The 25,484-nt window shown below is 45.4% G+C and overlaps 1 protein-coding gene across 2 annotated transcripts; it reads left to right on the forward strand.

The window, feature by feature from the left end:
- The first annotated feature begins 1,448 nt into the window (after window positions 1-1,448).
- Window positions 1,449-25,412, forward strand: LOC119442106 (AMME syndrome candidate gene 1 protein homolog). Of its 2 annotated transcripts, XR_007465655.1 has the most exons (6): window positions 1,449-1,765; window positions 3,958-4,068; window positions 4,448-4,562; window positions 7,306-7,396; window positions 17,108-18,618; window positions 18,652-25,412. XR_007465655.1 is itself a non-coding variant. In XM_037706842.2 (5 exons), the coding sequence occupies exons 1-5, from the start codon at window positions 1,545-1,547 to the stop codon at window positions 17,272-17,274; spliced, it is 705 nt and encodes a 234-aa protein (XP_037562770.1). In that variant the 5' UTR covers window positions 1,449-1,544; the 3' UTR covers window positions 17,275-25,412. The 2 variants fall into 2 exon arrangements, 1 of the variants encoding a protein (XP_037562770.1); XM_037706842.2 differs by having other exon boundaries at window positions 17,108-25,412.
- Window positions 25,413-25,484: the final 72 nt, after the last annotated feature.

The raw sequence follows: 25,484 nt of genomic DNA on the forward strand, positions 1-25,484 counted from the left end.
GAGATTGGTGGGAAAGACCTTCATCCTTTCAGTGTTCAGGGAAAAAATGCTAATGATTAGTGTAAAACTACGACTCAGTACAAATTTACTGTTGAGTTTACATAAAAATTTAATGCCACAAAGCCTGCTGTATCATTTGTGGTACTTCAAACTGCGGTGCTAAATTTGGTGCTTGAAAACTGACACTTAAACACGGGAAACTTAATAAAAAAAAACCATAGTAGTCATTTTGATGCACTGGAGCGAAATTTCCGCTGTGCCTAGCAGACAAAATTTTGATTAATTTACCATACTACTTAATTTCTAAGTCAAATAGCATTTCATTGTTTTTATGGTATGAATGCACTCTCCATATCCAAGAAATAAAAGTGAACAGTTGTTCCACTTTTCCTTGACGTGAAACAATGTTTGGGCATTTTGTGGGGTTAACGGCAGCTATACAGAACAGTAGATATAGATAGCATCTTCAACTAGTAGTTTCAAAGTGCTGTGACAGCGCTGCAGATATTCCTTAGAACTGCAACCAGGCTACACGACGGAGTGCCTTAAATGCGATAATGGAGCTAGCTTTACTATCGTCTTTAGAGCTATATTATATGTTTGTATCGCTGTTGGAGCGCTCCAAAATGACTAGATATGTTGCATGGTAAGTAAGAAATACATTCGAACCCGGATATATCGAACCCACACATAACGAATTATTGTGTATATGGAACAGCTCTAAAATTTCTTTGAAAATTTGTATAAAATTTTTATTTTTCATATCAAATTACCTATATATCGAACTTTTTTTGTGATCCTCTTCAGATTCGATATATCCGGGTTCGACTGTTGCACATCTTTATATGCCGTTTTTATCTCACCACGCCTCAATGGGTATGAGAAAGATGCACGGCGACACCCTGGAGCAGTATGCTCGAGCTATCATTTTCGGGGATGCTATCGTTTTCGCGAGATTTCGTGCGCCTCAGCACCAGTCGCGAAAGTGATCGGGAAATTAACACAAAATACCATATACCCATTGCTAAAACCGCAGCAACGAACCCTTTCACGCGGCACCGTGGGAATCAATCATCAAATTGCGAGACGCCTGCCGCATTCACGTGCAATTCCGCCCCGTACTTAAAATCCCGTATGGGGGAAAATGATTTTTAGCGGCCATTCATCGCGCCACGTGACTCAGCCGTAGCAGGCGCTGCCACCAGCGATTTCTTCGAACTTTTTTGGCGCGCACGTGACGCGGCCGGGCTTCGTGACAGAGCGCGCTTGAAGTCTACGACATTGGACGCCCAACCAACTGGCTGAACGAACGCTTCACGCCCCTTGCACGACAATCGTGTCTCCGCGCTGGAGCGTGCGGGCAGCTGGAAATGCATGTGGGGATACTTAGCAGGCGTCACAGCTGACAGCCAAACTCTCGGCCAATAGAAAGCCGCCCAAGGTTCACGTGATCGCGACCAAGCAAAAAGCAGTTGTATCCGAGGCCATACACTTCCGTAGCCAGCGCCTCTCAGCAGACGAGCGGTGAAGTTTAGGGCGAAGCCATGGCGGCTGGTTGTTGTGGAGCCAAGAAGCAAAAGATGAATAACAATTCATCCCCATGTTGTAATGGGACAATTGTGCATCCGAATCACTTCCATCCCAGCCATTACAAGAATGGCATGGTAGTCTGCGTTGAAATGTGTTTCTTTTGCTTCGATGTGCTTTACTGCCATCTCAATCAGTACGAGCCGCCCAAGCCGCCCAATTTCCCAAACGAATGCTAGTGAGTATGTTTCCTTTGTGTCCTGAGCGCGTGTTTATCCGTAATTATGCCGTCTGTGGCGCTCCTCGTCATTACAATCCGTTCCCAATGCGGTAAGTCGTGAGCTTGCGTGGGCCAGGTAACATAGTTGTCAGCTGATTTTACCTCCAAACAAAGGCATTACTCTCGCCACCAGCTGTTTCAGTGCGACATAGCTTGTGAAACAAAGCTTTAACATCTTTTTGCCCCCCTCTTTTGACCTCCTGATCACATTATCACAGCAAAAGTCGGTCACCAGCAGTTGGCACCATGAGTTTTCATTGAAGTAGCTCGTGGTTTTTGTCTATATTTTCTGATTATGTCCAATTTGTCAGGCCGTAGGCTTAAATTTTGGTTCGCGGAGTACCAGTGCATCACATTCTCATTGTTTCGGAAACTGGGGCATAAGGGTGGCAAAAGCGAGCCGAAACATAAGTCGATGAGAAGCCTGGTTGTGCTTCATGTCGCAACATAGCCTCGGTACGCTCACGTCCTGCCATGCTTTTTTGTTTTATTGGTTTTGTTGGCTGTCTGCAAAGCAAAGGTCCTCGCCCTTCGTGTTGCTAGGCTCCCGAAATAACACCTTTTCGTGTTTCCTAACGTGCCTGTTTCGAAGAAAACACATCCGCATATGCTAGCGTTTTAGACCTGACCGTAGAGGTGGCTAATCGTCCACCCGCGATCGATTGACGCGAGTGAGGATGAAATCACGCAAGCGCGCTGCGAGAAAGCCCGTACGCAATTAACGCTTTATTTTTAATGCGATAGTCGGGCTGTGCCAAACGGTTTCGCCTTTCACAAGGCTTTACACGTCAGTGCGTCGATATATATATATATATATATATATATACACACACACACACACACACACACACAAATTCCATGAACGTGTCGAAGTGCAAGCGTGTGCATAATGCGGGAATTAGTACAGATTAGTTGTTTATGTATTGAATTCGCTGTCACGGAAGTGCACCTTTGTAAACGCACGGTGTCGTCCAAACGAGGTACTGCAAAATGTTAGGTTACTGTAGTATTCAGCTGTTCGTCGCTTAGTGCTGTGATAACACATTAGACAGCCGATAATGCAACTGCAGTTAGTACTTCTACCGAGCAGAACCATAGTGAATTTCATGCTTAAATGCCCTACCCATAGGACAAATCATTGTTGCAGATGGACGCAGAATTCACACTGCTGCCACTTCTTTTGTTTCTTTCTCAGATCTCATCTTCGTGCTTGACTGGCCATCTAAACTTGAACACAGACACCTATCTGTACTGTCCCAGATTAGTATGTTCATGCCCCCCACATCCCCGAAAAATTGTGCAGAAGTGAACATTTCATAACAGTTTACATTTGTGGGTTCTTTCACTTTGGTTACCACACATGGTTGTAACTGGCCTACAATGTATTGCTGTGGTTGTTTGAATGGTTGCAACCAAAAGTGATAACCAACAATCACTGAGCCCATGAATTTTCCTTACAGCTTTTTCATGTAAGGCCATCTGTTATTGCATTGTGACATGGTCACTGTGTCACCTAAAAAAAAAAAAAAAAATGCATGCACCTATTCTGCTAGCAGCCGGCATTTTCATTTTGTGAAGGAGTACATGCTAACATTTACATGTCTCTTCCCTTTTGCTTATGCTGCACCAATGTGCTGGCGACACTTGTCTATGGCTACATAATTACAAATGATGCATGCACAATCACATTTGTGTATGCCAGCATTTGGAAAAGTCAATACTGGGCAAGAGATATCACTGATGCTAAAGAAGCATTCATGCATCTCATGACCACAGGTTACCAAGCTAAAATACTCGCACAAAGCAATGTGTGGGTTGCATGTTTTGCAGTTTTGTTCTTTGTAGCAGGTTTTCAGAGTTGTTGATTTGGAGCACATCATTCTCTTAGAATCTGCACCTGTTTCATACAAGCTAAATGTGCATATATGTTGCTCACAAGTTTTATGGTGATGCATGTATGAGAGGTGCCCACTCGGAGGGCATTGATGCCAGTTGCTGGCAGAATGGTCACTTCCAAATCAGAGGCCAAACCAAAATTAGAGGGCATTAGTTTCGTTTATTTGCCCTTGTGTAGGGGGTGTTCTTTCTCTTTTTTTTCCCCCCTTATTTGTGTAATTGAAAAATCTGGGACTCTCTTTCCCCCTTCAAAGCCCGCTATTTGTGACTTGGAACATCGGTAAAGACAAGAGGCTGAGAGGCTGCATTGGCACCTTCAATGCAATGCACTTGCACTCAGGTCTGAGGGAGTACGCCGTCACCAGGTGGGTTGTTGAGTTCCTTTTACTTCTTTTAATTTTGGAGTTATTAAAATGTCTTTACGTTGGAACAGCAGTTTATCATGGCACACTAGTTTGTGTATTGATGCCAGCACTGCCTGGGGGAAGTGCTGCCTATTGGAACACACTCCCCATCTGCTCAACTTCAGCAATTAAGTTATTGCTTGAGCTTTAGACTAGGTACATGCAGTGAGACGATAAAGCTTCAGCTGAACCAGGAGGCTCTCTCTGGAAAACCATAACTTTTTATATACATGGTGTGGGTGTGTGTGGCATTTTTGTGATTTATTATAGATAATTGTGAGTCATTATTTGCCTACATTTGTTTTTCTCTTGGTTTTACTGCCTTGGATGGATGTGTCAGTGCATTCAAGGACAGCCGCTTCAGCCCAATCACAAGGGACGAATTCAACAAACTCCACGTCTCTGTTTCCATTCTTCGGCACTTTGAAGACGGCAATGACTACTTGGACTGGGAGGTAGGTTATCGTGTGTGTGTGTGTTCCCTTTGTGGCTACCTGTACTCGTTATGTTAACAGCTATTTATATTATTTTGGATACATACAAGAATCTAAAATGCATTATAATATGAGGCACCTGTGTCAGTAATGCATATTCCAGCCATTAAGGCTTTGGTAACTGTATGGCTTTTACAAAAGCGTCTGTTCAGAAATTTTCAAAACCAAATGTCTCGGTGAACGTAAGACATAAAACGTCTTGTGGTCTTGCTATGCAATGGACCTTTTTCCAATTCAGCTATGCGCATGCGTGTACCCTTGCCCCAGCTGCATTCCACACCGCGCCGCCGTAATTGCAGGGCAGGTGCGCGAACTGAGTGCGTGAACCTTTGCATGATCCGCGTCAATTTCCTGAGCTTGAGGGGCTGAACAATAATTTTTCTTGTGTTCTGGGCGAGGATATTGGTTAAAGGAAACACTTAGCAGTTAGTGGGAAAGACTGCAAGCACTTTTGTCGATGAAAACGACTCCGTGAACCAACGCTCAAGCGATAGGTGCAGCGTTTGCGACGAATCTCATGCCGGGCACTTGCTGTACTGTCGAATGCACAAACCGGCGTGGAATGGTGAACCTATATTGTACGGGAGTGGAGCGCACTGTCAAGTAAAAAAAATACCCCATGTTATCAGTGAGTTATCACGCGATTCTTGCTGAGTGAGGGAAGCCTGCGTTCTGGTAACAGCATGACACTAGCGCTGTGATTATTGCACTTCTCGCCGTACACGACTGACTCGGAAGTCACGGCAATGTTTTAATCTACGGGTATGTATACCGCATGGATGTTACCATTGGCTGAAGAAAGCATTACTGCATGCAGACGGAAATAGCTGTACGGTTACGTGGGGGCAAATGAAAAGAATCTCGCCACACAGTCGATCAGAATGCATTGTGCGAGGCCAAAGCGACACACTCGCGGTGCCACATTATACAAAACTCGCGAGTCTTACTTTTCGCAGGCAAATGAAGCTTTACGCGCCTGACAGAACGTGTTGCGTCCACTTGCCTTCTACTTAGCTCCCGGTACTGTGTTGCATCTAACCCCAGTACCATGCCATATGCGATACATATCTCGAGATAAACATTTGCCCTGCAGCATACTCGCAGTATGTGTGCAGAAGTTTTGCACGCTGTTTTTTCATCATAGTGAGCTCCTTGCATGCCCGCTATTGAGGGCAAGCACGTACGTGCATGCGTATGTTGACCGCCTCCTTCAAGTCGACCCACTTCGAACGACCGGTCGAGTTTATCCTGAAGAAAGTCCTACCGCGGCGCATTTGACGATCACACATGCCTTCGCCAGTTGATTCAAAGTACTGACCAAGCTGTTGAAGAATAAAGGCTGGTGCGTCTCTCAAATCTTGGTTACAAACGGCCTGCACGTTGCATCAGCATGTTGCCGTTGCGTCGGTAAATGTAAAACGTGTTATTGCTACAAGTGAGCAAATACGCACGCGCTTGAGCAGGACGATGAGAAGCTACTTCAACAACACAAGCGACAAAAGGAAAAAAAACAACAACAAAAAAGCAGGGACGGCCGTCGCAAGAGACTGCTTGGTCAAACGCTACCATGCTCTGCGTAGAGGCGGGAAGCCGCGGGAGCGTGTCTTGCCCGTCAAGTTTAGTTGAAGTGGCGGCCGCTAGAGGGGTCACTTACTGGAAAAAGGTCCATTCACATGCATTCTTTACGTTAGGTTGATTGTTTTGAACTAAAAGATTTCTCTTAAAAAAAGCACCTGTATGCAGTAACTTAGTTTCACTATCCTGCTGGAAGGCTTGTTCTCTTACCATAATGATAAAATCTTTGCTTTAAATGACCAAGGTCATGGTAGGGCAGCTCTTATATTCTGCTAGTGTTTTCTTATTGTGCTAGTCTACAAAAGGATAGAAATATCTGCTGTATTTCCATGCTACATTAGTAGTAGCTTTACTTACTGTAGAGCATAACTAGCTGAAATTCTAGTTCCTATCTGAGCATAAGCCCGCCTATAACGGACGGGCTTATGCTCAAAAAATAGTTGAATACATCGGGCAATTCGATATTACCCAAAATCTCCTATAATGAGCTGAAATAAACTTGAGATGTGTTCGGTATATATGAACAGCGGAGGAATGCTCCTCAGTGCCAGAATGGCGTTCTTGATTCGCAAGATTGTGCAGACCTGGAGTGCTATTCTGCGCATTGTCAAATTCTGCCATATTGACGAACTTTCTTATGGCGGCATTTTTAGCCAATCGGTGAGGCTGTAAGCAGCCCTCTTCGCTAATCAGAGCTGACAAGATTGCAAATTTGACGATATGGTGGGATTCAATACCCCAGCTCCAGTCCACTTACCTCATGACAGCACAGCACCGGCGCAGCACATCCACCATGTAAAGTGCATCTTGAAGCATTGGCCAAGGAGGTTCTTCACCTGGCAGTGAATGCCCCAAGTTCAACATGTCCAGCATCCAGTTCATTATGAGCGAGTTATTTTGCATGAGTATCAGTCAGTAAGCTTTGCATGGTTGATAAATAGAATATTTTGCTTTACTGGAGATTGCTATGTACCCAGTTAGTCTGTGCATAACATCGTAAGTGGCAGTTGGCTGGTGTTGATGCGGCAGTGCAAAACTTCGCACTGCCTAATATTTGGACACACAGCTTTTCAGTGTGTTCCAGCATTTTGTTGTGTGTGCAGTTACAAACTTCATGGTTCTCTTGCAGATTGGTATTCACGGTATCAGAATAGAGTTTCTGACTGAGAAAGGCTCAAAACGCACTGCCACTTACCTTCCCGAAGTAGCCCCTGAGCAAGGTAAGCAAGTCTCCATGAAGTGACTTTTTATGACAACTTCATCATCACTTTGTTGCAGTCTTGTGCTAAGTCCAAGGAAATGGTAGTCAAGTGTGGCTGAGACATTGAGGATCATTACCTTAAACGTTTGTTGTGGTCACGGTGCAAGAACAGGTGCTCCGACGATGCGGGCGCCGCTGGTGAGAAACGTGTCTCGCTAATTGTGGTGTTTCACGTCTGCACCGCTGCACGGCAGCACACGTTAGGAGGCTGAAAAAGCAGGAAGTTCAAATGTGTAATTTAACTGTATGCAACGCACGTCAAAAAAAAAAAATTGCTGTTTCTGCCTTCCACTATAATCATTAAAATCCCTCAAGCGCCAAAACTCCCAACAATGCATGACAGCAGATGGCGTGTGTCGATCCTTGTAAGTGGTGTGGGCAGACGATAAGCTTAGTTAAGCAATGTTTACTTCAAAATTGAGCAATCTATCATCGTCGTTCTTGGTAAGCGCTTAAAAATTCAGACAAAGAGTCTGAATCTCAAGAGAGGGAAGGGAAGTCGATCTGCATCTCAATGACGTTGCCTGGTGGAGACGGATTGTAGGCAAGAAGTGATTCGCAGCAAACTGCAACAGTGGGTCTTTCATGTGCAAAGACAGAGTTTCTGTGAAACGAGCCGATTGCATGGTTCGTAGGATGCTCTCGAACGTGGAGACTCAAGTTCTGCGACCAGGAGAGTACGGGTGTGAGAAGCACTTTGACCCGGCATATGTCACAAATTCATGGACAGCAGTGCATAATAAATTTGTTCTCGTCAGCATGTCCAGAAGGGCAAGTTTGATAAATCTGGCTACGCTCGTGTAAAACTAGGCTACGAGATAGGCCACATGGGTGATACGTACACCCGCGAGCAAAAGTATACGGACCACATGGTCGCCGAAAAAACTGAATTTCTTCGTAATTAACGCACATAAACTGAAATTGACAAGTACCCTGGAAAGTTCGCAATGCCAAGTTTGGACTGCAGTCCTCACTTTCAAGTTTCATTCGCAGGCAGTTGAAGAAATCGGCTTTTTCACCCAATCCCTGGTCCGTATACTTTTGCTCACGGGTGTACATGCCTTCTGCACATCGATTGACATTTTCTTTTGGGGGGAGGGGAGGGGTTTACCAGTTGCATTTATGTCTAGTCTCTTTCCGTTGTGAATGTTTAATAACTGTCAGCGCGGCACTGACAGAAATAATATATACGCTTCTGTTTCGAAAATGCAGCACTGCGCCTCAGCAATTAAAAATCCCACTAAGATTTAGTAACGTAGAGACAGTGGCTTAAGGTTTGTCGCCAAAAACAGTAGCAGGCATTTTAAAAAAAGCATGCTACAAAGCGCGCTCCCAGCACGGTAGCCAGGGAATGTCTGGCCCCCCCGGCCCCCAGCCTCCTAGTTGTGTGCACCCCCTAGCGGCGGCCCAACATTAGTGACACGCGCCGCGCGCTTCCGTCAAAACACCTGTTCTTCTTACACTGTGGTTGTGCCCTTTCCTTAACACCAAGACATGCTGTATCTCTTCACCTAGCAGGCTTGAAGCTTTATTAAACCTGTGTGCACTGGGCTCAGACTAGCTGTGACTCTTGTGTGCGTCCAAATAGCTATGCTGGTTCGAGATCGGAGCAACTGTTGTCCAGTCAAGTGCCAAGTTCATGCACTTGGGGTTGAGGCAAACATCCGTAAGTACAGTTCATGTAAAGAATTAATTTACTTGCGCAAAGTCGCATATACCACTTCTAGCTTTGTGGGTGGCTTCGTGTACAGCATGTTTGATCCCCGTAAAATGCTCTGAAACTACTTAGGATGTCATTTACAGTTATGCTGTTATTGTGATGTTCATGGTTCATGCGCAAGCACCAGTTGGGTTTGTAGGGTGTGCTACTTACGGTCGAGTTCTTTCGCTGAATATTTGTGTCCAGTGTCACTAAAATGCGATTAATCGCATCTTACATAAGGCATGTCTATTCTTCAGCAGTACTGTTGTGGGTAGCTCCTAGGTAAAAGGATGGAAACGCTTTTAATGCGATTAACATTCTTAGGGAACTTCACACACTCTTGGTATGTCCCTATCACGGTGTTAGAAGTATTTTAGGTGAACCAACGAAAAAGGGGAACTTGAGTCTGTGTTGTGCAGAGGGCCCGAGATGGCGCCACAGTATCTGGGGCCGTTGCAAGGTATCATGCATGGTCGCTTCGGGGCCGCGAGTGCCGCTCGAAATAAATTTTAAAAAAACTCGGCCTTCAGACTATAATGAGCACAAAAAGATAAAAACGGCGAATAAATACGAGATTTTGATTATACAGCCAACTGTTGTATATGTTCAATTTACCACCTCGAAGGTTCGCGATAGGAGGATGCCTTCGCCTTCGAACATGTGAAATCGTGCATTTAGACATATGACAATGAAGTCGCGCTGAAATATGACTTAAGTTAGCTCTATTTGTTGAAGTAATGTTTACCTAGTTAGACAAAATTAACGTATTAGCCGTAGTATTACAGCAGCAAAATGTACTGTCCTCGAACATTCAAAGCAATTAGCGGTCGTTGATTACGCATAAAAAAATGTATGATGAATACTTTGTTAACGCTAGCGTGTCGTACATAAAACAGTGAATTTTAGCGAAGTGCCAGCAGCTAAGTTTGAGGCACCGACGATGCTTTAGAGCATGAAAAAACATCCTGGTTTGGCACCGCGAGAGGGGGAGACATATTTACAGTGGTGGGTATGCGTTTCCGATTCTTCTCTGTTCCCATCCGAGTAATGTTTTTAACTGTCCGTGTCTTATATAGTCACCTAGAGATAGCACTATGACTTGGTTCTGTAAGGAACACGTCCATTTGAATGTGTGGAGTCTTTAAGAGCGTAGCCAGTCCACCGCAGTAGTACAGTGGTTACGGTGCTTGGCTGCTCACCGAAGGTCGCGGTTCGATCCTGGCCGTGGCAGTCGCATTTCAATGGAAGCGAAATGCTAGAGGCCCGTGTACTGTACGATGTCAGGGCCCGTTAAAGAACACCAGATTGTCTAAGTTTCCGGAGCCCTCTTACGGCGTGCCTCATAATCATATGATGGTTTTAGCACGTAAAACCCCCAATATTCTTATTGTTACAAGCGCAGCTCTCGCACGGGGAGAGAAGGACGGGAGAGGTGTACGTTTACCTAACAGAGCTACACTTATGTTAAGTTGTTGGTCAACACTCACCAGCCTTTTCATGACGACGTGGCTGGCAGCCGCAGCATAGTAGTTGTAGTTAGCACCAGTTGCGGAACCATCTGGGATTTGTAGCTGCCGCACTAACCATGAAAACGTCACAAAACATGATTGTTCTCAAGCCATCTGGAGCCCTCTACTAAGGCGTGCCTCATAATCAGGACTGGTTTTAGCATGTAAAACCCCAGAAAGAAGAAGATGGTTCTCAAGCCATCAACGTTAACCAACCTTGTGGCAAGCCCACGTTGTTGTTGGGAGAGGAACGCTATTGGTATTCTCAAGAACTTCCTTGTTCAGACTCGTGGTTGACACTGTGACTGGCGGTGTGTCGAATACTGTGGCATCAGATCCCACGCAGCTTTTTTGATCCATCTCGCTGACCATGTTGCACGCCTGCGAAGTCTCCTCATCGCTGGTGGGAGGTCTTCAAAGCTGGTTGCATTTTCCATCTGACACGGCTACATGTGGTGGCAGGAGGGTGCGAACTGTCCGCAGGCGCCTTTTTTTCTCTATCTTTGTCAAGTGAGCAGGGTAATCGGGAATTTTCGTCGGCACGGCGTCTTTTGCCAGAGCCGCCTTTCGTGGTGCACTCACAAGAATGTGTCCTTTGTAGAGTGCTTCCCACGTCATCGTCACGTACCTCGGCTCGAAGTGCTTCTCGCGCACGAAGTCAGTCGACTGCAGCACGCGGTCCTTGCGCGGTATTGCATGGCGCAATGTCTTCAGGTGGTCTGCTTCTCGGGGTGCAGCAAAAAGCGACACTTTTTCAGTGCAGGTCTTGTAGCCAGATTTGCACCGTGGCACAAAACACTTCTTGCCCATTTCACGACTTGCTCACACGAATAGCACAGCTTGTCATTGCACAAAAAGAATGAAAACAAGGGCGCAACGTGGCGACAACTGCTTCGACTAGACGGCGGCCGCTCGTCCAGAAATGCGCTATAGGGGCCGGCTCGCCCAGATGTCGGCCACGCGACCGCTCCTGCCATCTCGCAGCGTGATGGAGCGGAGGTACCGAAGTTCAAAGCATCGAGTGCACGGCGGCGGCGCTCCATCGTTCCACCTGTACTTTTAACACCGCGGTCCATATCTAAGCTGTCTCACTCGAATTTGAGTCACTGGGTAGAAGATGGTCTAATGGGTAGAGCATCAGGCTGCCGTGCTGAGGTAACAAGAGTTCAAAACCAAGCATTGGGCCAACTTGGATCTCTGGTTATGTGCCTCTGGGTATGTGCCGCTCATCAATGAACTCTTTTCATGCGTGCTTCTGTCGCTGGGTATGTGCTGCTCATCAGTGGACTTCTTTGGCGACAACTTGGGTCACCGGGTGTGTGCTGCGCTTCAACGAAAAGAAAATGCAAAATCTTTTATTATATATACCTTCAGTACTGGGCCAAATCGAACCCGTGTCATACTTATTCAGACATGCGCCGCATGCGGGCTTTGTGGCAGCCGTGCTAGATGGTGCAGCGTGTCCAGAGGGAAGCAGGAGAGAGAAGCTGGGCTGTGACACGCCTCATACATGATGTGTTTCAGTGGTGACACTACGGTGTTGCTACATTTCTTCAAAGCTAATCGCATTAATGTCGACGGTCATCCTGAAATGGATTCTGCCCAAATTTTTTCTATTGCATGCAAGAAGTACTAGATTTTCATGTAGTACTGTGATGGCCATTGCATGATATGCTTGTATTTTACGAGACAAAACAGCGGAAGCAATAAAATATAGTGACTACTACTTACTTTACAGGTTAGCATTTGTGTGGCTAATCAGTGATGTCCATGTGTGAACTTTGTTGCTACAAGAATATACCGTACAAGATACAGTAGAACCTCGTTCATACGCTTTCAAAAAAAATGCGAGAAAAAAACGTACTAACCGAGAAAACGTACGATCCAAAGTAACTAAAAAATTGGGCAGACTCGACTGTAATTGACATCTACGGAACGCGAAGCATTGTGCATGAGGCACAAGACGCCTACGCGTGTCAGACTGGTGGGGCTTCGGCGGCCCGAAACACATACGTTTTATTTTCCTTTTGTGTAGTGTTTTAAAACAGCGACTGGAAACCGAAATGAAATCGAGCCATCAAAGTGAAACCTGACACTCGCGTCGCGCCGCCTGCAGCAGGGAACAGCGGTGCGTTTCGGTTATCGCGTACTAAAGGCGTTCAGTACGCTACCTACAACACTACGCGCTACACCCCCTGCGCTGTAAAACAGATTGGTGAAGATGCTTACCGCAATAGTTTTGGCAGCGATAGCTGAGAATGAGGCGCACTACGACCTAGGAGGAGATATGCTGGTACTGGAATAAGGAAATAAGTGCACACTGCCGTTTTCATGTAAGACGGGTGGGCGAGTATAGTGGGGAAGCTGACTGGCAGACGGCTACTGTTCTCAATCGCACCATTTCTTGTTTACATGTGATCTAGCGGCCAGAAAACGTGTACGATCGCAATCTGCAGCAGGGAACAGCGGCGCGTTTAGGTCATTGCCTATTCAAAGAGTGCAGTACGCTTCCAATGTCACCATGCGCTGTGTAAAAGATAGGCAAAGATGCTTATCGCAATAGGTTTGGTGGCGATAGCTGTGAATGCGGCGCGTGATGATCCGGGAGATTAGCTGGTACTTGAATAAGAAACTGAGTGCACGCCGGCATTTTCACGTGAGATGGGAGGGCGAGTATTATACTGTTCACAATCACACGCGCATCGTGCATTTTCTTTTTTACATGGGCTCTAGCGGCCAGAAAGCGTATTGTATGATTGTAGTTTGCAATGTTCTGAACATTGGTGGCCACAAAATCGTGCTTTCCGGCAATGTATGGGCCGTAAAGAAATAAGCATAACTGTTAGGTAAATTTTTTGTGTTCTCGATCGTGAACGTTGGCCCCGGGAAATCATATGTAATGGCACCGAATCAACGAGGTTCTACTGTATATTGCACAGTACTTAAATAATTGCACAGTCTACTTCAAATAATTCAACCCTGACAGGGCCAACTAAGTTGGTCAAATTAAGCACGAAGCAGAAATAATGCCAAAATGCACCGCTGTTTCATTTGGCAGTACAGTTAAACCTGGATATAACGAAATTGACAAATTCCCGAAAAACTTCGTTATGAAGAGGATTTCGTTATGTGCAGGTTCGGCACAAAAATTTGAAAAACAAACGCTTACCATATTTACTCGATTCTTACCGCTTACCAATGGCGTCGTATAAGGCCCGTTAATAGTCCGACGTCATCGGTGCGCGGGCCAGCGTCGTTTGCGGCCAGTCACGCTACGCCGGTTGCGCTGCGCCAGACGCGCACGCCGTCGGCTGTTATCTTCAGAGCATGCGCAGAACGATCCCAAGCCCGCGTGCCGCTTTGAACAGCTGTCTGCGACTGTCGGCGAAGCGGCGTGGGCGCCTTTATTTCTTCGCGCGAAATGGCGTTGTGGGTCGGCGCGACCAACGCGTGAATGGGTCACGAGCCAATTCGGCGCCGGGCCCGTAGGGGCGCGTCGGGAGCCACCGGTTACGTTGGCTGCGCCGGTGCTGACGTAGTGTGCGCGCGCGCGCGTTACATCGGACTATAAACGGCCCTTATATAGCGTCATGTTAGTAAAGTAAAGCACAGAGACTTGCGCAGTAAGCAAAGAGTAGCGCTGCCAGCGCGTTGAAAAAAAAAAAAAAAACTTTTTTTTTTTTCTTCGGCAACGTCAACTGGAAAAGGAGAGTGCCGGCTTGGCGAGCTAGGCCAGCTGCAGCAAGCAGCGGGATCAGGTTTGAATGAAGGCAGGGGGAAAGGTCACGCCCGCGGCGGCAATATCGCCAGGTCGAGGGATGCAGGCCTGCCTCGCGCACGCTCGCATGCACGCACACATGCGCTCGCTCTCACCTTGCAGTCGCCGTCAATTTGAGCGCGCCAAACACGCCGCCGCCGCTTCGCATTCCGTCGCGGTGGAGAAGGTGCTTCCGGTTGCTGCTCGTGCAAAAATGACAAAATTTGGGGCGAAATCTCTAGGTTGTCGGCGGGGAAAATTCGTTATTTCGAGGGGGTCTCCCGCTGCCACTTCGTTGCGTAGAGGTCTCAAATACATGTGCTTCTATGGAGTAACGGCGGGGAATAGAAAAACTTTGTTACATCCTGGAATTCGTTATATGGAGGTTCGTTATAAGCAGGTTTAACTGTATTTGCCCAATTTCAACACGCCCCCAAATCAAACGCGTTCTAGCTTTCTATGTGTCCAAAGTACAGAACTCCAAGAGAAATGAGCAAGGGTCTATCTAATGTGTTGGACATTGGCAGTCGGTTTCCTAAAGTAAACTTCACCTCACCGTTTAGAAAGTTAGCTTTGCCACAATACAATCGCATTATATGTATGGTAAAGCATACGAACGCCGTGACTACGGTTTTGTATTGGATAGTACAATTTTCGGACTGATTTTCCTGAAAAAAGAAAAAAAAGACACACATTAGAATTGAGTAAATACTGTTATAATTCATTGTGAGGTACTGTTCTCACTTTAATATTGTCCCGTGACCTGCTGAAAATAAGCATTTTCGACAGTAGATGACACATGTTCGACACATTCCGTGTACCCTAAGCGCTGCCGCTATTCAAGTCATCATTGAGGTCACCATAGTGGTGGAGCGCCTGCATCATGACTAGCCAAATTTGAATTATTCAGTGAATGTGAACTTCAGTATTGAAATAATGGGAGTTTGTTCTCATAGAAATGTATGAATGGTGGCCGTCCCGGGACCTTCAGTCTGGATCGAATTAACTGAAAAATCGAATTAAAGAAAGTCTATTGTATTGGCAACAATTGCTTGTACCTACGTGGCTCATTTCTGAACATTAAGGTCATTTATTCAATTTTCCATTCCACACAATGGACACCAAACATATGATAGCTGCTAGGTGAAGAAGGCGAATCACTCCAGCATGTTTCCATTCAGATGCTAGGTGCAGTAGCTTTGTGATGACATTGGTTCTCCAACCCGCCGTGGTTGCTCAGTGGCTATGGTGTTGGGCTGCTGAGCACGAGGTCGCGGGACCGAATCCCGGCCACGGCGGCCGCACTTCGATGGGGGCGAAATGCGAAAACACCCGTGTTTTTAGATTTAGGTGCACGTTAGAGAACCCCAGGCGGTCCAAAGTTCCGGAGTCCCCCACTACGGCGTGCCTCATAATCAGAACTGGTTTTGGCACGTAAAACCCCATAATTTTTTTTTTTTTTTTGACATTGGTTCTCCAGAAGACTGTAATGGCTAGGACTGCATATCTGGACAGTCATTAAAGGGCCCCTGGAACACCTACTAATCAAAACTGAGAATGCACTGGATTGCAGTACCTTTGGATGAACATTTTTTCGCAGAAATTTTTCAAAAGGACATAATAACGAAGGTATAGTGTGCAATGTTTATTTTTTCCCATTTCTCCCAAAAATGTTCCCTCTCAGCTGGGGTGCAACCGATGGCAATGTCCTGCTTATTGCTCCTTTCTTAATTTTTCTTTCCATGGTGCACTTAAGGTAACTGTTCCAGGTTGGCTCCTGTAAAAGGTGCTCGAGATGAACAAAGGAGAGGTGTCAAGATGGGTGGGACACGTAGGGGTGTGAATGAGTGTTTGGCAGTAACTCAAGATCATGAACAATTGCCCAATGACAGGCATTCATGGGCTGTTCGGCAGGTCTGTGATGTCATTGATTATGGGAAATAATATAGGGAGCTTCAAAAGCTGCTGGAGAGAGCAGGAAATCTTTTATGTGAGATTGTAGGCTCTTTGCTGTACGCAGTGGAAGAGAGAGAGAGAGAAACAACTTTATTTAAATTAAGATCGTGCTTGGTCACTGTGGGTGGAACCCCTGTTCCAGGGCCCCACTGGCTATTGCGGCGCGCCGGGCCTGGTTGAGGGTCGCCATTTGGCTTCCGAAGTCCAGTTCGGAGAGTCGCGCCTCCCACGACCAATTGCTAAGTGCATCGTTAAGTAGCGGCGAGACGGCGTCTGCCGTACGCTGCGTGCATTGGCAAGTGATGTGTTCTAGTGTCGGGGTGGAGTCGCACCATGGACATCTGTCGCTGTGTTTGTTAGGAAATATTTTGTGCAGTCTATGTAAATGTGGGTAGGTGTTTGTCTGTATTCGGCGCCAGTCCTTCGCCTGTCGCCTGTTGAGCTTGGGGTGAGGTGGAGCTTTGGTTCATCTTCCTAGTCGTTGTGCCTCAAGTATGTCTCTCGGTGTGCTGCCGGGTGTCGGAGAGGCGTCCGTTCGAGCAGTGGAATCATATTTGGCTTGCATGTTCATGGCAGCAATGCCTGCAAAATGCAAATGTTTTCTTACCATGTTCTAAAAGTCTTGCAGTGCCCCTTTAATAAATACAACGTAGTGCAACATGTGTTTAGGTGCCACGTCCATGTAAAAGTGTTCGTGCCAAGCCAAGGTTGCAATGTACCATGTTTTGTTCGTTTCTTTCCTGTCAGGCTGGGACCATGTGCAGACAATAGACTCTCTGCTGCGCAAGGGTGGCTACAAGGGCTCCATTTCCAACGACATGCGGAAGTCAATCCACCTGACGCGCTACCAGAGTGAGAAGGTCTCCATTAGCTACCAGGAGTACCGGGACTTCTGGAGGAACCGCCAGTGCTAGCCCCGGTGGTGGGGCCTTTAGCCTCTCCTCTCCTGGACAAGTTAACGGCGACTTTGCACTTCCACGGAAGCCTTCCTCCAAGCCACATCAGCCTTCTCCTGCACCCTTCTCTCTCATTGTGAATCCCCTCCCCTGCATTTTCAAGGTTGCTGCCAACTGTGCCTAGTGCTACCCCCTCCCTCTGTCCCCATTCCTCCAACCCTGTGGTGCTGCTATGACACCGCCATGCTGCAGCTGCTGTTCTTTGCCCTCAGTGTTGTCCCATCCCTGCTACATTTCTTGTTAGTTTGTTGATAGGTTGTTTTGCATTGGGTTGGTTGCTCGCCAGTGGTCACGTCCAGGCAGAGAGGCAGTGAATGGCAGCTATGCAGAGCTGGGAGGCTGTTTTATCTTCATGTGTCTGAAAAGGCCCTCTGCTTAGAACTTGCATGGGCTACAGTTTTTATTGTCTTGCATACTTCCTGTAAGGCGTTCGCTGTCTCTGACCTGTTTGTAGTATATGTGTGTGTCACGGCATAGTTGGTTGAACTAGTGCACTGCCTCGATGCTGGGCTGGCCTTGACACAGGACAGACAGATTTGTGTGTAGGACTGAGAGAGAAGATTCGGACAGGTTTGTTTGCCCCAAGCTGTACCCTGTTACTGCATGCTTCCTTAACATGGAGAAATGGGGTGCCCGTTTTGTTTGCCATTGTTTCTTCGGATGCCTTGATAGGTTTGTCTGGGTTGCTGTGATAGGCCGATGGTGACTGGCAAGCAATTGCTTACTCAGCGTTTGCTTGTCGTCTACAGCGTTTTCACATATTTGCAACTGTTGAGCAAGTATAGAGAGGCAGGCCGCTGCAGTGCAAGGTCTTGGAAAGCTTGAGCTGGTGGAAGATAGAATATTGCAGTGCTATAATGACCAGTTTTGCATTGCAGCATTATAGCAGCTCCATTATTTGGTGAGCAAGTTGCCAAGGTGACCTTCAAGGAGTGCATTGTGCTGCACAGGAAGAGGTAACAGTGCATCCAGCTTCTGTCTATTGTGTGTAATGACTTCTCCTTCTCATAGGCTGTTTGTATTTCTTGTTTGTTACTTTTCCTGTTCAAGGATCAGGTGTTGAGTATTTCATTGCACTAAGCTCTTTTCTCAGGCTTTGGAAAGAGAGGGGATGGTTGTTTGTGTTCCAGTAATTCCTTCTCGCGAATACTGTGTTGAAACAGTCAGTATGATTTATGCTTCTCTGTCCCCATTCTTATCAAGCTTCAACTTATACAAAGGTGTGAATGCTTTTCCTTGTCCTGATATGGACACATGACATTTGCCTGGACCAAGCCGGCTGCATGGTGCTATGCAGCTGAAGTGCTGATCAGATTGTACTTTGTTCTTGTGCAGCAGCTACACATCCTAAACATCATGCTCACTTCTTATTCTGGGCCTGTTCTACTGAACGGTCTGTTTTTAGTAAAGATGCAGGGGGCAATCATTTAATGCCTGTCCAGCCTTCATTCACCCTTCTGCTGATATCTTTGGTTCGTGCGCTTGCTTACACAGGCATTCAAGAAGGGGGTGACGTTTGATGTCTCAGTGGAGAGGCAGGGTGCCGTGCTGTGTTAAATGGAAAGCATCTTGCGCTACAAGGAAAAATGTTTTTCTTCTCTCTCTCTCTCTTTTTGTGCTTCTTTTTCATGTTACTGTTGAGGCTCCATTTCTCCTGCTCCCATCTTCCAGTCATTTCATCTTCATTGTTGGCCATACTGTCCTCATTGTTTCTTTTTGTTGTGCATGAGGCAAGTTGGGCTGTTCTGTGAAATTAAGTGGAAGTTTTAACCTGACCTTATACAACGTGGGCACCTTGTCAGTCGTGCACATTGTACTTGCCTGAGCTGTTTGTGATCGGGCAGCACTGTTTGAAGAGAAATTTGGGTTGGCTGGCGTAGGTGTTGGTGAATTCTGTTTTGGAAACCATGGTTACGTATGCCAGCATTTGGTGCTGCTAAAGCTTAAATGTTTCTTGCTGCTTGCTCCATTTCTCTGGTTGTTTCTTTCCCCTTTTTCCCCACTTCATGTTGTGATGTCATCGCCTAATGTCATTCAGCAGAGTCTGGAGTTGCACTTGGTTCCTGAATTTTTCTGACAAATGAGCAATCCGTGTATTGAATAGTTTTTCTCTGTAGATAGCAGCCTTGCATAAAGAGCTGCTTTAATATGTTAGTGCCTGGAATCTTCTGTAAAGCACTGGCATTGCATTTTGATTTGCGGTCTTTTTTTTGCCGTGCTGAAGTGGTATGAAACAAAGAAAAGGCAACTTCGTCTTCAGGTCTTATATGTTGAGTTCGAGGGAAATGCCTTGGACAACTCTGGGTCCCTTTTCTTGTTAGCATAAATTTTGCCACTATGCGGTAGAAAGAAAAGAACATATAATGCTGAGTGAACTTTCAGCTCTCGCAGTACTTAGCACAACCTTTGATAGACCCTTTGTAATGTGGCGTAAGGTTGTGGTGTATTCTTGGTAGCACATTGCAATGTGCTGCACTGTACTCAAGCCCCCTTTGTGGTAACAGTTGCTTTCAAACTAGGGGACTTCATCAGATGAACTTCCTTCATGTTGGTTGCACTCGTGAGGAGATGTTGAAAATCACACTGCCAGATTGTGAACATACACAAGCCATAATTATTTTTTGTAAGTGTCTCAAGTGCTTTTGCATGAGGTTTTCAAGGTGTGACGTGTAAACAGAGGTGGGCTGGCTGGAAATGGGGGGGGGGTCTCGCATGCTAGCATTCACACATGCACGCAACAAGTCTGCATGCCACCTGTGAAAGCGAGACGGGTTTTAAAAACCTTCATGTAAGGTGTTTAGACAGCAGCATGCTATGAAAACTGTCATTTCGTAAGAATTAGGTTTTGTTTTATTGAAGTTCTACTGGGTCATCAACTCTTAGGGGAAACACCTCGTTGGTATGGAGTGTTCACAGCTGTGGATATCTCGCCTAAAGACCTGCAGAGCAACATTTCAATTACAGATAGCTGCTGAACAGGCCTTCTTGGCCATTCCCCATAGAGTAATACTACTGCTGAAGTTATATGAACTGAATACTAATGGAGTTGTTTTCCCCTTCATATGTGGACAAAGCCATACATCTTGCTAGGTAATCAAGTGGCTGTAAAATGTACTTCTGTGGGAGTGATAGCTTAGTTGTCTCAAAGTGCAAGTTGCTAATCGGTGATACTATAGCATGTTCCGTGTTAAAGGGCCCCTCACCAGGCCACTTAGCAAATTTTGTTTATACGCTGAAAGTTATGTGCCCTCTTAAGGGGTGCTCTTCTGCAGCTAATTTTTGAAATTAGCTCATTAATAGCAGAGATGGAATTACTTGAAGTAGTGCGAACCCATGATTTCAGGAGGTGAGTGTCACCGCCAATATAGACACTCTCTCCACTTGCCTCCGCAAGCTAAATTCCTTCCCTGTGTTCACCCACACTGAAGCCGGAGGATCACGTGACGAATATGCACGGGCTCTGCTTTCTTTTTTTTTTTTTCCCTTGCGTTTTTGCCGAGTGGTGGCAGTCTCGCACGAGAGCTGTTGCATTTGTCTTGTTTCGTGCAGCAGACGATTTTGCGCGCTCTGCACGAGAACACCTGATCAGTGCCACAATCACGAGCAATGAGGCAAGCGTGAGAGGATGAAAGAGCATGATTGCGGCACTGGAACACGGCAGAAAATTAAATCTCTGCAGGCACGGCTGCACGACATGGGAACAAGCAGACAAAACGGAAGTACATCTCTCTTGCTATGATACAAAGTAAAACAAGAACACGCAGACATTCGTTTTGTGTGTTTCATTAATTGGCTAAACTTTAATTTTGTCTATGGAAGCAACAGATTAAACATTGCCTTGAATGAAGACGTGTGTCACTATGAGTGACGTCACAGCACTGCCACGTACGTAGGTGCACTTGCATGATATACATTGACTCTCCAGCTGGGGAGAAAAACACAGCGTTTGGTTTGAAATTTCAGCTCTTCTGTGGCACGTAGGAATCTAATACTTAGCAGACATGTTCGTTAGTGCGCATTATATGCACTGCGCTTGTGAGCTCAAAATGGCCAGACCTGGTGAGGGCCCTTTTAAGAGAGTATGCTAGTGTGGAGATTGCAAGCACAGTTGGCGTTTATTGTAAATTTTAATTTTCTTTTAACACTTCTTAGCACCAAAAATGAAGAATCGGGACTTTCCTGCTTCTGTGCTTTCATTCTGCACACTGTGGCAACTTAAAACGACGAAAAGGAAGAGCGACTCACTGCCAGCTGTGCTCCATTCATTTCAGGAGTGCAGTGTGAGCTGCCTGCAGCAACATTGACTGACCATGTTTATAACAGCACATAGGGGCTGTTGTGAAGAATAAAAAAAACTAACTAGAAACAGCTGCAATTTTCCTTTTGCTTAGCTCCCATTTTAGTTTGCATCAGTATGTGTGCAGGCATCTCTACTGCTGCTATGCTGTTTGAAGGGATGCTAAAGGGAAACACTAAACCATTTTGAGTCTGGGAAAGTGCTCTATTTAAAAGCTGTGATTGTGTTTCTTCTGGTGGAGAAAGGTTGATTAACGGTGCAGAATAGGAAGCCCAAACTTCCCTCATTGAATTACATGCACGAACCATGACGTTTTTGTCATTGTGACGTTGATTTCACTCTCTTGCTGCCTATTACAGCCGTTCTACACACTGGAAAAGTTCCCGAGAGTGATTAGGGCAGGGATGATGTAAGGCTTCCTTTCGCTTGATTCTATTTCTTTCTGATCATCCACCGTTCTCGACCGGCCAGTCCCTGTGATATGTCGAGCACCGCTCTCACCACTCACAAATCTCGAAACGGAACAGCACTGAAATAGAAGTCGCACTATCCCAGCCTAGGTGTATCCCTTGCTTTCCCTTCAAACACAATGTCAGCTTTATTCATTGGCAAAAAAAAAAAAAAAAAAAACATTAACCCTGAGCAGAAGCTGTCAGTCTCTGAAGTTGCAAGGAGCTGCTGTGAGAACTTCACGCTGGGGTCACCACCAGCGTTCCTTGTTTTTCTGCTGGTGCCCTTTTGGTTCACCATGTGTTGGATCATGATGAGACACCAATTTGGCATTTGGGGATGGTGATCTTCCAACTAATCTGGTATTCCTCTTTAGAGTTCCTTTAATGCTGAACTGTGCTTTCTATTGCTATTGCTGCTAAATGGGCTCTCATGACTCGACAGCAGTTTGTGTAGGACTATGTCATTATTTTCTAAGGCTGGTTCTGAACACCGCATCTTCACTGTATAACAAGAAAGCTGCTATATTAATGCTAAAAGAATGATGGTGCCTTTGAGCACTTCTTAATATCAGTTGTGTATGAAAAGAAGTTTCTTGGTCATATCTTTGTCTTTCAGTGACATACAGTTCTGAACTTTACGAACTGTGCTTGCCAGGCTGGTTAAAGACAAAATGTGAACAATAGGTGTTGTTGGGTGTCTTGATGGCATGTTAAAATATTTTGTTCGTTAAATGTAACAGTGTTTATATGTTGCATTGCTCTTGGGAAGAGGACTTCATGTGTGGTTCTACCCATTGCTAGTTAGCCATTAGCAGTGTTGGAGGCACCTGGCAGATGGGACAGGGGGCAGCCACGACTTTTCTACTGTTGTGTCCTGAGGTTAAAATTATGCAGCAGCAACCACCTCCTTTCATACCCTCTGCCGTCTGACACCTCCCACACTGCAAGGCTCGAGGAATAGGCACGTATGAGGGATGTTTTAGGACGCTAAAGCCAAACATTAAGCCAAGTCAAAATTATATAAGATTAGTGCTCTAAAATGTCCAAAGTTTCACCTTTACCCAGAACAGTGTTAGTAAGCAACGAAATGACCCAAGCAAAAAAATGGGATTGATGAAAACGTACCACCTTTTGGTTACGTTTACAACTAATAGTTGCCAATTAATTAAATGTATACATTTTCTTTCAATGTGAAAAAAAAAATTCAGTTTGGCTAGATTTGTTAGCTTGTCCTGCAGGATTTGCCAATGCTGCTGCTTCATAATTGTGTGGTGCCTCATCTGTGCGCTGGCACTCTTTGGTTATTTATGCTTGGCCTTTGCGCCACAAGACACCAAATTCACCATCATGATCTGTGCAGCCGCGGGACTCGAAGCAGGCAGTAGCAATTGGCAGAGCCTTGTGAAGTGTGAACACTTTGGTTGCAATTTTCTCCACAATAAAGCCATCTCCTCACACAAAGCCAATGTTGAGAGGTGCCTACAGAACTTTTAGTTTAAACAGTTGGACTGGTTTAATGTTTGCATTTAACATCTTTACAGGAGGAATGATGAACGGTGGAACTTATGCCTTTCAGCTCTAACATTTCTTGTGTTCTGCAGAAATATGAAAAGTGGATCAACATTCATGTATGGAAAAGTTAATATCTGCCTGAATAATATGGTACAAATTAGGGCGGATATTGTCTTGTCCCTGTGTAATCGAACCAAGGCTGCTCTATAAAACTGCAGACTGAATATTTCCCTGTGCAACTTCTGGTACATTTATTTGCAACTGCTTATTACCTTTGGCACTTCATGAGCTGCCTGAAGATGGTAGCATGGCCTTTCTGACTTTGCAAGTGACCAACTAATTAGCAGTGCTTTCTGTTTTTTTTTTTTTTTTTTTTTTTTAATGAGATGTGTGCTTGGGGACAGGCGAAAAACGTGGTTGCAGGCCGAGTAACTTTGTGCGGCACTGCTGGCTTTCCTAACTTGGGAAAGGGTGTCTCTGCAACTACACAATACTTGGAAATTGTTTGCAGTGATCTTTCCTCCCCCGTTTTTTTTTTTTTTTTTCTGCTGTAATTAAAATGACAAAAAAAAACTGGAAAATACAAAATCAAAAAAAAAGTTTACTGCATAAGAATCAACTTGAGAATGCCAAGCATGCACATCTGTATAACAGTGCTTTTATTATTTTTCCCCCCACTTGTAGGCAATTTGAGTGATGCACCAGTTCGTGTTGCTGCTGTCTGGCGATGGGATGGCATGCTATATATATATTATATATATATACACACACACGCATATATAATTCAATGTTCATTGATAATAGGTCATCTCTAACAATTGTAAAGAGGTGTGAAGAGCAGATTCAGAGGATAGCACACATGTTGAAATGTGGATGTGCCGTCGACTTCAAACGTGTGTTCTGTTTAATTTGTGGTTAGTGGGATTGTTGTGCAGAATGTTAGTAGAAACGAAAGGTTCTAGAAAGTGGGGAGGGGGGGGATGGGGGGCCTTTTCCATGACATGTGCATTTCTTGCTGTATAAAAAAGATACCTATGGGATTGCTTTACACATTATTAGAGTACTTTTCTTAGCTGTGTACATTGACATTAGGTGGCAACTTCAGGGAGGTCATCTTTATTTATTTCTTGCTCCAATTCAAAAGAGAAAGCAGCCTCTACTGCTTGGTCAGCAACATGCAAACAACTAGTGCAAGGTTTAGTACACACTGCTTGCAACTATGTGTACTTTAATATTGGCTATTGAACTCAAGTTTGTCTTCTGACATTCTCTGTTGTGGGTAAAAATACCCACTTGCATGACTTTGCCTGTTTTCAAAAGGATTACGGGAGTGCGTGAGAAATCTGATAAGTTTAACCACAGTGATGATGTGATAGAAGATTTTGCTGGTGTTGCAGTTTCCAGTGGCGTGGATATTTTGGTTGTTTATTCATGCCTTTTTGGGAAATAAGTTTGTCAAGGGCCAGAGATATCTATTTGGGACTTTGAGCTGAGCTGGTTAGGGTAGCAAAAGATAAGGGCAAATGTGTTGTGTGTTATCTGTGCTTGTTAGTGTCCCGCTTGACACACTTTTGCTTCTATAGGAATGGAAATGTCATGGTTGGAAGAGGCCCCCGTGATGTTGCTTCTCTGTGGGAACATTGTATCATTGTGCGATCTCCATTCACAAATTGCTCTAAAGTTCTGTACAGTCTTAGAGCCTGTATGCAGCGCTCTTTGCTGGAACGGATTAAAAAGGATGCTTACAGTTTCATAGTTCAGACATAGCATGCTAAGCTTGAAGTAATGTGAAGAATTAGGATGTGCCAGTATTAATAAAATGACGGACTCTCTCGGTGTCTTTTCTTGTGTCTGCACAAGCAAGAAGCAACTCGGTCTTGGACTCTTCCGTGTTTGCACAAGGTGGT

The sequence above is a fragment of the Dermacentor silvarum genome, chromosome 2 (assembly GCF_013339745.2).
Source record: "Dermacentor silvarum isolate Dsil-2018 chromosome 2, BIME_Dsil_1.4, whole genome shotgun sequence".
In the NCBI taxonomy this organism is placed as follows: Eukaryota; Metazoa; Arthropoda; class Arachnida; order Ixodida; family Ixodidae; genus Dermacentor; species Dermacentor silvarum.